The 13240-nt window shown below is 43.6% G+C and overlaps 1 protein-coding gene across 4 annotated transcripts; it reads left to right on the top strand.

The window, feature by feature from the left end:
• Positions 1-1363: 1363 nt before the first annotated feature.
• TRNT1 (tRNA nucleotidyl transferase 1) lies at positions 1364-8491 on the top strand. 4 transcript variants are annotated; one of them, XM_072876130.1, is made up of 8 exons: positions 1364-1516; positions 1687-1834; positions 2577-2770; positions 3344-3482; positions 3734-3860; positions 4095-4288; positions 4473-4723; positions 6030-8486. In XM_072876130.1, the coding sequence occupies exons 2-8, from the start codon at positions 1687-1689 to the stop codon at positions 6276-6278; spliced, it is 1302 nt and encodes a 433-aa protein (XP_072732231.1). In that variant the 5' UTR covers positions 1364-1516; the 3' UTR covers positions 6279-8486. The 4 variants fall into 4 exon arrangements, with proteins under 4 accessions (XP_072732231.1, XP_072732233.1, XP_072732232.1 ...); XM_072876132.1 differs by having other exon boundaries at positions 1380-1516; positions 1719-1834; positions 6030-8490; XM_072876131.1 differs by having other exon boundaries at positions 1437-1512; positions 6030-8490.
• Positions 8492-13240: the final 4749 nt, after the last annotated feature.

Genomic DNA, 13240 nt, shown 5'->3' with positions numbered 1-13240 from the left:
GGCGCCTGAGGACTAAAAGAAACTCTGTCACTGGGCATCTATAGACAAACATCAACCAGGAATGACAGTTGTAATCAAATCCTACTATCAGGCACAGAGATAAATTAGGTGACCTCCTAAGGTCTGGCCAGCCTGTATGTCTCTGAATAAACAGCTAATTACTGGGCAGAGAGCTCTGACATGTACAGCAAAATGGTTCTGTAGAAAAGAGATAATTTCTAAAGGCGAAGCAGGAATTTGGTAAGAAACAAAAAAGGGGTAAGAAAAGGTTATGTTCTTGCACAGGCCTGACTACATTATTGCAGATCTGAGGGTTTTTTTTTAATAGGTCATTCCAAAAAAACCCTTTTGTGCTCATAAGCATTCTCCTGTCTGCAGTGAGGTGCTGATTTGTTAGGTGCTTAAAAGGCTGGATAAATCTGTGTAGCATTTTTTCCTGGTTACCAAGAAACCTGTAGCACTCTTTTTGCTGAGACAGAGATTTATTCAGGCTTCAAAGGGAAGCACACTCCCAATTAACTTGCTTTTGGGTGAGCTCCTCCTTCAGGCTCCAACTCCTTCCAACCCTTCTGAGATGCCTCCTCGCAGGGGCAGTAAAGGGAGGAGCGATGAGAGCCGTGGCTCTCCTGAGCCCTGGGGATGCGCAGTTGGCCAAATGCAGTGAAATTTCAGTAGTTTCAACAGCAGCGAAATTACATTTGTGAGGACGGAAGGACTGACCCCCCGAACTGCACCAAATCCCCAGGACTCCCACATTATCTTGTCTTGTCCATACATCTCCACACAGTAAAGAAAACCTAGATCAATCCAGGCTGATAAACGTAAACCTAATACTTTATACTGAGTTGCTGCTCATAGTTCAGCAGCTCTGAGCTGGTGGACACAGTTCAGCAGCCGCCAAGGTTAACACCGGCGTTGGGCTGTTTCGGTGACTATGGAAGCGATCTCACAAGTGGTGTGCTGGGGTAATTAGGCCGCTTCTTTTGTCACGGCTGTGTCATTATCAGAAGACATGTATTTTTTTCCCTTTGTAATCCTCTTTTTCTCTAAACTGGTATCAAGCCACAACTTGATAAACCTTTCATGTTTCGTACTGTTTCTTTTGTAACTCTCTTCTTTCGTGCTGTATTTCTTGGCAGGACAAACGCTCATCTGCCTTCCCATAGCAGAAGACGCTGGCGGGCAGGTCTCTGAGGGCTCCACCTGCGGCTCCTCAGCACTCAACCGCGCAAAGCCCCTTCCGTCCCGGGACGCACGGCCGCGGCCCCAGCCCCGGCTCGGCCGGGCCCTGCCCGCAGCCGGACGCCGCCGCGGGCCTCGCTCCTCCCCGCGCTCCCCTCGGCGGGGCCCGGGCCGCGCCTCTCGCCGGGGGAAGGGGCGGGCCGGGCCGGGCCGCGTCGCGCCGCTGAGCTCATCGCGCGGCGCCGGGCCGAGGCCGGGCGGCAGGAGCCGGCTCCTCGGGCCTAGCGCTGCCGCCTCAGCGCGCCGGGAGCCGCGCCGGGAGCCCCGCCGGTCGGTGCGTGCGGCGCGGCGGCCTGGGGACCCTGTGCCTGCGGGGAAGGGCGCCTCTCCGTGGGGCGGTTGGGGCACGCCGGGGCGAGAGGGAGGAGGCCGGGCCGGGGTCCGTGCGGCGCGGCGCGGCGCGGCCCGGCCCGGCTGACGCGTCGTGTCGCTGTTTCTTCCCAGATGTGGGCTGAGGTGTTGCTTCTGCCCTGCAGGGCCGGGCTGCGGCTGCTCCCGCCGCTCCGGCTGCGGCACCGGGCGCCGGGCGCCATGAAGCTGCAGTCCCCCCAGTTCCAGGCGCTCTTCACGCCGGGGCTCCGCAGCGTGGCAGGTGAGTGCGGCCCGGCACGGCCCGGGCGGGCCGGGCCCGGGCATCGGCGGGCTGAGCCGCGGCCCCGAAGGTGTCCCCGCTTGCTGTGGCGTGAGGAGGACCGAAACGCCGGCCTGGAGAGCCGGGGTGGCGCGTGCTGGCTTTGCGCCTTGCGTCCTGTCGCAGCCCCTGATCCCCTTAGGAGGGGAACGGCCAGGGGCTTTGTGGCCCGGTCGCGGGAGCTAAAGGGCAGCCTGGGTAGCTGTTGTGTTCTGGGAGGTGTGTGCTGCTCTTCAGCTCTAGCCGCTGTAACTTTAAAATGACTCAAAGGACGTGGCGGAGCTCGGTTTTCATCAGCTGTCGTGGGGTATTGTTCCTGAACAAATTTGGATTCACGGTTCACTGTGCTCTGCCATAAGTAAACTAAGTGCTTTTCCCTTGTCAGCTACTAACTGCTAAAAACGCTCCCCAGCCCAGAGTCCCCCAGTATCAATTAGCACCCTGATAATATTTAGGTTATCAGAAATGCTCCGGACAAATATATCAGAAATGACTGGGAAAATACCTGTGGGTGCTCAGCTGTGTACCTAATTTGTGCATTTTTGCATGAAGCTGTGAGGTATGTACATACTTGCTGCTTACTGCATATTTGAGTATGTATTCCCACATCTGTGATCTTAATTTGTGAAGAGGTAGGTTATGGCTGACAGTGTGCTATGGTTTTATTTGAGAGATTGCTTTATGATTTTCCTTTCCTTCCCAGAATTGTTTGAGAAGAAGAACTATGAGCTGAGAATAGCAGGAGGTGCTGTGAGGGATTTACTAAGTGGAATGACACCACAAGATATAGATTTTGCTACTACAGCTACACCAGCGGAGATGAAGGAAATGTTCACATCTGCTGGTGTTCGTCTGATCAATAACAAAGGAGAAAAACATGGAACCATTACTGCCAGGGTTGGTTTATGTTTTGACTTGGATCTTTTCTAGCTGTATCTGTGGATGTGCAGTGTATCCAGTAGAAAACTGGTAGCATGCTCCTTCTTTGTTAAAGTATCACAGTAAGCGTTTAAATGAGACCCTGCTTTAAAGTATGGAGTGATTTTTTGATTACTCTTTGTTTGTAGAATTCAATTAATTACCATATTTACCTCTGCATAACCCGTTCACGGTGCTGTGTCACTGCTAGAAAAGATAATGTAGGCTGCCCACATGTTCAGATAATGTGGGGAAGTTGATCCTAGTGTTTCCTGCTCCTGACTTCCCAAGTCTTGCTTCCTCTACCTTGCTTGTTCCTCTGCCTCTTATTCCATCTTCTGCAGGCTATCTAGAAAATGAATAATGCAAGGATTATTTTCAGGTATTCATATTTCTTGATTGTCTGCTCTGTATGAAAACATGGTACATGTTGGTTTGCATGTATCCAGCTTGAGTGCTAACTCTATACAAACATGAGGCTGAAAAAATATATAGCTTTTTACATTTGTATTCATGATTGTGTTGAAGTAACAATGTCTGTGGGATTTTCAGCTCCATGAACAGAATTTTGAAATTACTACTCTTAGAATAGATGTTGTCACCGATGGACGACATGCAGAGGTGGAATTCACCACTGACTGGGAAAAAGATGCTGAAAGGAGGGATCTGACTGTCAATTCCATGTTTTTAGGTAAACTCTTTCAAAAGCAAATATTTAGATGAAACACTGCTTTTCAAATTAAGCCAGTAAATTCTCTCAGTCTGTTTTAATTTTGTTTGTTTGTACTGCTGGCAGCTGAAAGGTCTGTACAAATATGTGAGATCTGACAAACCAGGTCAAATCACACAACTTGTCTTCTGTATTTTCAAATGAGAGTGTTTAATTGTGCCAGCCACGTTTGTAAATTCATATTCTTCTGGGTTTCTTTCTTCTTTTTCTAGGTTTGGATGGGATGCTGTATGATTTTTTTAATGGATATGAAGACTTGAAAAACAAGAAAATTAGATTTGTAGGAAAGGCAAGTGAGAGAATACAAGAAGATTACTTACGAATCCTAAGATATTTCAGGTACTAGGTTTTGCCTTTCCTAGATAAAGAAATGAACTAAGCATTGTAGAAGGTTTCAGAAATGCGCAAAAAGAGATCAGTGAGGTAAAAAGAGTTGTAATTGTCATATTGTTAAGTTTCCTCTAGTATTATAAATCAGAATATTTAACACTGTCATGACATTGATTCTCTGAATAGCAGTTATAAATGGAATAATTGTTCTCAATCTAACATACAGAGGTTTTATTTGGGCAGGTTTTATGGAAGAATCGCAGAAAAACCTGGTGATCATGAACCTAATACACTGCAAGCAATTAAAGAAAATGCCAAAGGTTTGGCCGGAATATCAGGAGAAAGGATTTGGGTGGAACTGAAAAAAATTCTTCTTGGAAACCATGTAAATCATTTGGTTCGACTTATGTATGAGCTGGATATTGCCCAATACATAGGTAAAGTGAAATGTAGATTGATTTCCTACTCCTTTATCATATACAAACAGAACTGCAGCATGGCAAAGTGAGATAAAACTTTTTACCTAGAAAGAAATTAGATTTTGTTTTTTTTCCCCGTGTGTTAACATCCACTTTTCTTACTAACGCTCATTCTTGCACTTTTTTGTGTGTATCTCTTTAGGACTACCACTTGATGGAAGTTTAGAGGAATTTGACAGAGTCACTAAAAATATTCAAAACCTGTGTCCAAAACCAATGACTGTTCTGACATCATTGTTCAAGGTGAAGGATGATGTCACAAACCTTGATCTGAGGCTGAAAATCTCAAAAGAAGAAAAAAACCTTGGCCTTTTTTTAGTGAAGCACCGGCAGGAGTTAACCAAAGCTATGGGTCCAGAACCACTTCGCCCATATCAGGACTTCATAATGGATGTAAGTGTTTCATATTGCTTTATTTTGTTCTTCACAGTAAACTGAATTTCCAGTTTTACAGAGTAGCAGAGATGACAATGCCTAGTGGAAAGAAAGGGCCTTAAAAGAGTCAAGTAAGAGCCATTTCAGTGGCAGGCTTGTTTATTGGTCTTAGGCAAATTTTTGCTGGGGTTGTAAAGACCATGATATTTTCATCAGAAAGATGGGATGTACTGAAAAAAGGATTAGCCAAATTCAGATTGCTCCCAGTGTAATACCGTCACAGTAACTGGAAAAATATCTTTCTGTATTATTGATACCAGTTTCAGTTAACTGAGGTGGGGTTTGTTTGTTTGTTTTTTCCCCTTTGTTTTTCCTCTGGAGAGGGGACCAGAAATTAACAAGAGCTATTGCAAATGTCCTGGCATGTCTCTGCAACATAAAGCAGAAACTTGGGTATAAAAAGATTTTTTTCCTTTAGTAGAGTTTAGTTTTGCAAGAGGAGAAATAGCAGACATTTCTACTTGGGTTGAAAAGCTTTTTTCTTTCCTTTCCAAAATACTGAGGCTTTAAATTAATTTTTTAGAAATTATTTCAAACAAACAAGAAACCCTGCCATACTTTTAGCAGTTCTGAGCACCTTGTGTTCCGTAGCAACTTTTTGACTGGATTTAAAAGCCTACCTTCCACTCAGGCTGAAAAATGTCATATTCAGTCATCTGAAAGAGAAGTTTCCTGTGAACATACCTTGGGACAGACAGCTTGCTGTACTGTCCCAGCTGATCTCCCCTTCTGCATTAAAACATGAGACAGGATCTGCACCTCAAGAGACTCCAGCTTTTTTATGTGAAATTCAACTCCTTGAATTGTGTATTGAAAGTCGGTGCAATTCCTGGAGCATCGGTATGTGTTCTTCGTGAGGAGTACTGTTAAGTAGGCAACCTGTGATGTTCTTCCACAGCAAAGTTCAAGTCATTTTCAGGTGAAGTTCTGCACTTTTATCGCAGAACCTGAGACTGAAGGCAAGAGACGGCAGTCTCTGCAGTGAGGCCTGTCTCCCACAGGAAAGGTAATAGTTCCTCTCCAGTTGGAGGCTGAAGATAATGGTTACAGCTATTACCTGGAATTCAAGAAGTCTCCAAGGATTTCCCAGAGCCTCCAAGTTAGGACTGAGTTTTAAAACTTGTGAGGCAGAAGAGATCCTTGCTTTCATAGTTCCAACTCATCCAGATGTTGCCTAATAAGATGTCATGGGAATAACACAATGTTGAGCACTGTTTTCTATTGTTTCATAGTGAATCCTCTGTTTTGTTTTTTTTTCTTTTAGTCTAGGGAAGCTAATACAAATTCCAAGATCTATGAGCTTCTAAAATACCAAGGAGAAGAACATCTTTTAAGAGAAATGCAGCAATGGACTGTTCCTTCTTTTCCTGTTAGTGGCCATGATTTAAGAAAAATGGGAGTGTCTTCTGGAAAAGAAATTGGAACAGCGTTACAGCAGTTAAGGGATGAATGGAAGAAGAGTGGATACCATATGGATAAAGAAGAACTGTTAAGTTGCCTGAAGAAGTTGTAAAATTGAATAATAGTAGAGAACTGTTTGTGCCCTGTTCCAAGTGTAACTGAGATACCAGTAAATATTCTGCCAGTGGTGTTGCAGCCAATATAGCATTTGTCATATTTAAGATCTTCAGACAGCACCGTTCTCCTCTTACTAATTGGTAATTTCTGCAAAAGAGAAGTTTAATTTTGTAGTAATGTAAACTGTTATTTGGCAAATACCACAGTCTCTACCTCTTTTTGTTCTATTTTAATGATAAATATTTAACTACTTTATCTTGACTCTGGGGCATTAGAGGTGACACCACGATTTTTCTCATCCTGACTTTGCTACATCTAAAAAAAAGAAAAAAACCAACAAATCCAAAAACGGTGTTTCTGTCCTCTAGATAAAATCATGGGCGTTTTTTGTGCGTAGGAGAGCAACAAAGTGTCTAGAAATAATGAGCTCTAAATCTTTTTGTACTTAAAGATAGATATCAGATTGAAATGCTCACTCCAGCAGTTCCCAAACAGTCTTATCATGTAAAACAAGTCTGTTTTCCTAAAAGATCTTTATTTTCCGTAATTCCAGAATCCATTTTAGATTAAAAGGATGACTCAGCTGAGTCAGTATCATGAACTTCTGTCTTCAGTAGTTTTTTGGTAACTTGTTTATCACTGACTAAATCCATAGAAAACTGGCAAAGGGCTCTACAGTATGTTCTCAACTTTGTGTGTGAACCATACTATTAATGTTAATAGTAGAAGGGAAGGGACATCCACGTTCCCTACCTTTCCCCTGGCCCTGTCTGGTAGTTGACTCCTGCTTTCCTTCCTTTTTTTCTTCCCGGTGAGGTACAAGTAGAATTCAGATGATGGTGTGAGTGTGCCTAAACAGAGTGAACCTGAGGGAAGTCCTGTAGCTCTGTCACCTTCAGAGTACTAACGCTCTTGAGAAAGTGCCAGTTTGCCTTCAGTATTTCTCCCCACCTCTCCTCCTGTAACTCACAGCAGTGCGACCCAGAGGCATTCACCTCCTCTCTGATTTGCAGGCATTCTGTTTAACTCCGTAGGATTATTTTGGGAAGAAGTCTTAACATCCCTACTACTCTCACACCAGGATCTTCCCTGTGTTGCTTGTGTTAATTATCCTTACAGTTCTTCTATCTAGATAGATCCACATTAAAAAGGAAATTCTAAATAATTTGGCCCTTCAAAATTAATAAAGAAATACATCAATAACATTTTGGAGAATATGAGAAGTAAAGAGGTTTGACTATTAGTTAAAACCGATGGGGAGGGAAACCTAGAGAGGGAGAGAGTTGTTTGCATGTAGTACCTAATAACTCATAGCAGGTTCAATGAAGAGTTCGCGGTCTGTTCAAACAGTAGCCATCACGCAGTGCTGTGGAAGATGGGTTTCTGAAGCAGTGCTGTTCCTGGCTGGTCTTAATGAACACGTATTACCGTCCCTGGCTTTTCTGGTGTGCTTTTAAAAAACAAAAAAATAGCTGTAGCCGAGAGCTTTTCTTCTGTATATCAATTTTCTTGCAGGTTTAAGTTTTCCTACAAAACCGTGGTAACTAATAAAATTGTTTGGATTTCTTTTTCCTCAGGTATCATTTTGCAACACTAGACGGCAGTAATTCCAGACCTGTGCCACAAAAAATCAGCATTTTATGCTTTCATATAGTTAACTTTCCAGCTGCTTCTTTTTTTTCCTAGGAAGTCAGTTATTTCAAATAAATTATTCTGAAGGTACTTAGGAACTTCGGGAAGACAGCAAGGGAACAAAAAAAGTGCTGTTTTTCTTTGTTAATAAGGCAAATCTCATAAGAACATGATGGTGTTTGATTTAATTATGTAATTAAATTGAAGCCTCCTTGTGCAATTTATGGAACTACTGAAATCTTGGGAGGGAGACAAGTATAAAATTTAGCACTATAGTAGACTCTTGTAAAGAACACTTCACAAAACGGCATCTTTTAAGGCAACTTCTGTGGAGGTGGTAACATATTAGCAACTACACTTTATGTTACCCAAAATTGTTGGCAGGGTCAAACTCCACGTGGAGAGAGGATTTTTAAGGACACGAGCTTGAACCCTTTACAATCTCCAGCACTTGTGAAAAACAGCAGAAACAGGTTATTCTGAAAGCATCTTAAACAGTCCTGCCTTGAATTCAGCGTAGTTAGCACATTTGCTCAAATAGCTCATTTAAAAATCGTATTACAGTTGAGGTCTCCAGTTTGTCTATGGAGCATCTCTGTTTTACTATATTTCAAATACATTAGACCCTATTAAAAATGAAACTGCATTAAATCAAAACAATAGCATATTTTAAGCAAGCAGTACCAGCTTGAGGTCTGGAAAAATGATGTGTTTGAATAAACACTAGAGTACAAACTATTTAAATACCAAATTGGGAGATAAGAGATGAAGCAATTTGACACATATATGGTCACATAAAGTACTCTTCTCCAATGGATTACTTGACTAATTAAATGATACTTGCAATGTGTTTTAATTAAAGTTACACATCAGAAAAACCCACATGGCTTTGCTGGTTGGTAGCTGTTGCTGGCTCCCCAGTGTGACAGCCCTTTCTCAAACTGGCTGCCAGTATTGACGGTAAGTCCATCCCTCTTCGGGTTTGTTGGAAAAAAGAGTAAAAGACTGACTCTTCCTGTACGCCCACTTGTCCTTGGGCGGGACGTATCCCTGAAATTCGCAAAGAATAATGAAACAAACACTTTTTCCTGTCAGTGCAACTAATTTTCCTTCAAATTGGAGCCCGGAGCAGCAGGATGGGAATGCAGCCCCTCTCTGCAGAGCAAAGCATCCCTGGGAGCCCAGAGCCCCTGTGTATTTGGGGGGGTCCCAGGCGCCGTCCCCCTTCGCCTGCTCCCCTGTGCCTGCCGTGCTCATCGCTGTCCCAGGGGGGAACCGCGTCTGAAGGGCAAAATGGTAAATAATACAAACTGCTTTCCCTCGCAGATGGCTTCTGAGGATTAATGAAGGTTTTTACCATTCTCTCAAGATGTAATGATCTGTAAAAATGATTAAAAGGCCAGATTGGCTTGGATGCATTTTAAGGGGAAAGGGCATGGCTAATTCTCCCTGCAGAGCCCATAAACTTCGGGCCTGAAGCAAAGAGAAGAAGAGGAAAATAACCACAAGTGCCCCAAGATTTGTGCACCGCGTGGAGGGAGGCGAAGGAGCTCAACAGGCCCTTCGGAGGGCACGGGCATCCCTCCTGCCACCGACACGCTCCCGCTGCGCTGCCTTACTGCCCTTCGCTGGGAGGGGCGACTGAGCTTTTTTTGTTATACACACGCACGTATATATGCTCTATCTAGCCATCAGTGGCTCCTAAACAATACACATAAATAAATGAATAAAACATAATATATTACAATAAATTATATATAAATGTATACATATTATATATTATAAATATATGAGAATAATAAATAATAGGTAATAATAAAATCTAAAAGAACAAAAAATATATATTATATATGTATACCTATTACATATTTATTTCTATTGTTTTTTATAATTTATATTATTTATTTTATTATATCTATTATTAAATATTATTATATTAATATACATGTTATAATATGTATGCATATATATATATATACACGCATAAAATGTTTAGGAGCCATAGATTTATAGATATAAAAATATATATGTTATATATTGTAATATAGTACATATTTTAGTTATATATTTTATTATCGATTATTATAAAATATATTATTTACTGTATTATTTATTATAATATATTATAATTTTTTATATATATATAAAAATAAAGTTTAGGAGCCATCGATAGAATGACAGATCATATATATATACATACGTGTGTGTGGGTACAGTGGGGGGGGGGGATGTGTGTCTATAGGTCTGTGCGTGTGTGTCTGTATATGCACGCCTACATATACATACAAATGCATGTGTGTGTGTATATATATATATAATACATACAGGAAAAAATATTATCTATAATATATATTATATTTTAATAAATATTTTTTATATATATATAAAGTTTAGGAGCCGCAGATAGATCATAGGGGGGGTGTGTGGAGCGAGAGATATCTATACCTATACGTACACCAACACCTACCTGGTTTCCACCAGCCCACGTGCGTGGGGGCAGCGGCCCGCGCAGAACAGTCGTCCCTGAGCGCAAGGGTTCGTGGTGGTGCTGGGGTCTGCTGCCGAGCGAGGCGTGTCTGGAGCCAGTAATGTGAAAAAAAGTGGTCAAGGCAACTACAGTCGCTTGCGGAGGGAAGATAAAGTGCGTGTGCTGGTATTTACATAGGGAAAATTGGTTTTAAAAATAAAAACCAATTAAGTTCGACATCCCGACCTAGTCCTGCTGCACGCAAGCTGGCAGAGACCTGCTCTGAAACGTGAACACTCTGGTATAACAAGGATGTAGACGATGCTGCCTAATCCTATTACGGCTGGACATACGGCCGTCAGATCAGACGCTGCATCCTCCCACCCGCCTCTCCTCGCCTGGCTCAGGCAGCGACGGAGCCTGAAGGGGACCTGTGGGAGCGGGCGAGAGGGGTGGAGTGCGCACAGGTGTACGTAGGTGTGTACGTACTGAGGAGGGGTGTGGATGTGTATCTGGCTATGGGGGGGTGTATGGGGGATACACACACACGTATACGTGTATAGATATGCGCACACACACATGCACACACACACACACACACAGAGGGTGCAGTGTGGGGTTGTGTGTCTATAGATGTATCTGTATGTATACATAGATGTGTATGTATACATATAGATGTGTATGAATGCGGGGGGTGGGTGTGGGGGGGGTGTGTGTGTGTGCATAGTGTCCCTAGATATGTGCCTGTGTCTATATATCTGTATATGTGTGTGTGTGTATATCTATATGGGGATGGGATGTGTGTATCTGTGTCTCTGTGTGTATATAGATAGCCTTGGGTGTCAACAGATAGATGCATGTACCTACAAATATGTGTGTGTGTAGAGAGAGGGGAGGGTGTGTACAGCTATGTATACATATATGTAGACGTGTGTGTGTGTATATATATATATACACACACACGGGGGGGGTTCTGTATGGGGGGGGTGTGTATATGTAGATATGTATGTACATATATATGGGGTGTGTGTATATATATATAGAGAGAGAGATGCTGTGTATATGTATGTATACATAGATGTGTATGCATAGATGGCGTATATATATATACACACACACACATCTACAGGGGTGTGAGTACAGAGATGTATGTATCTATACATAGATGTGTGTGTATATATAGAGAGAGGTGTGTGGAGGGTGGGTGTGTCTATAGGTAAGAGCAGCTGCAGTTCCCAGGGTGGTCCCTGGCCCTGCTGCCCAAGGCGCTGGGTTCGGCCCTTCCCTGCCGTCCCTGGCCCGTCCCTCCTCCGCCGAGGAGCAGCCTTCCCAACGGGCACCTGCTGCCCCTGCGCTGGCCTGCGTGCTCTGCTTCGCCCTCCTTTGTGTTTGCTCTTGGCTAGTCGTTTTGTCAATTAAAATAAAATAGAATAACTCAATCTCACATGGTGCATGAACAACCCCAGCACTTGGGACGCTTTCACCCCACGGGTCCGGGTGAGCAGCAGAGCCGTGGTCTTCAGCCCGCTCCCGCAGGACCGGCAGTCGTGCCTGCTCTTTTTTTGACTCCCTGAATTGTGCCTCACCCAGCCAGGCTGCTCTGGGACAGCTTAATAAACAGCACCTGGAAAAAGTCAGGAAGACATCGTGCCATCCTTGCGCTCCCCAATGGGTGGCTGCGAGCCACAAAATTGTTCCATTTTTCTTTGCCTCGGTTTCCCTGCTCCCATAGGAAGGACCTTCTGCTGCCCTGGAGGTGCCTAAATGGATGGTAGCCCTGGCCCTGTCACCCAGCACACACATGGCTGGGGCTGGCCAGGCACTGCACCGTGGTCCCACAGTGACACAGCAGAGCAGGTTCAGATCCAGACACATCACCAGCACACGTGCGAACTATTCTTTACTTCCCAAACTTTTATGAATCGTGCCAGTCTGTGAAGTTCATGCCTCTTCCCCCCACCCCCGCCCCGACCTTGTTTCAGTCCAGCTTGGGGACAGCAATGCCTCCTGTATCTACAGCTTACACGATAAATGCGAGTTGTACAGGGGAATTCCTCTGGCCGAACATAAAAGCAGGATTATTACCCTTATTTTACTTCCCCATATGGTACAGACATAAATGGCTCATTAACTTCGAGGGGACTCTCGAGGGATTAGGGCTCAAGTAGTTTTTGATGGCAATACCACCCATCTGTTCCGCTACGTGAGGAACTGGGGATGTTGGTGGGTGGGGAAAAATGTATACAGAGCATCAAACACAAACTGTGACCGTACGGAGGCAGAGGCCACGATACTCAGACACAGATGAAGTTTCTCCTCTAAGTACTCTAAAAGTTATATTTACCTTCTCTAGGAGAGCACTCAGATTAAGGCAGTCATAGAACATGCTTCCATTTCAGAGCCTTTAGAATTTCTCTGTGGATTCAATACAGTCGGGGACAATGTCTTCAGGTACCCAGCGCTCTACCAGGGCTTTCGTTCAGATGGGTGACCTTTCTTATAAGCTTCAATAAATCAACAAATCCTACAGAACACCGTGGAGCATGACTGGCTGTAGTATAATAAAGCCTTTTCCTCCCTTAAAAAGCTGCTTCCAGTTCCAGTGGGACAGTAAAGGTTACGTTACCTTGGCAGAGTGTTAGTGGTGGAGAGAATAACAGTGTCCTTCATTATCAGGCTGGGCAAGAGGACAAGGATTTAAAGCTTTGACATTTTAGATAATTTCTTTATAACGTGGTAAGACAATAGCTCTTTAGGAGTCTGAAATTCCATTCAGCATGGTCCACTACCTGCATATTGCCCAAACTACCCATCCTATAGCCTCATTTAAGCATTGTACTCTAGACAAAGCTATACGG

The sequence above is a fragment of the Ciconia boyciana genome, chromosome 11, assembly GCF_034638445.1.
Source record: "Ciconia boyciana chromosome 11, ASM3463844v1, whole genome shotgun sequence".
Lineage (NCBI taxonomy): Eukaryota > Metazoa > Chordata > Aves > Ciconiiformes > Ciconiidae > Ciconia > Ciconia boyciana.
This window is presented reverse-complemented; position numbering and strand designations above follow the sequence as displayed.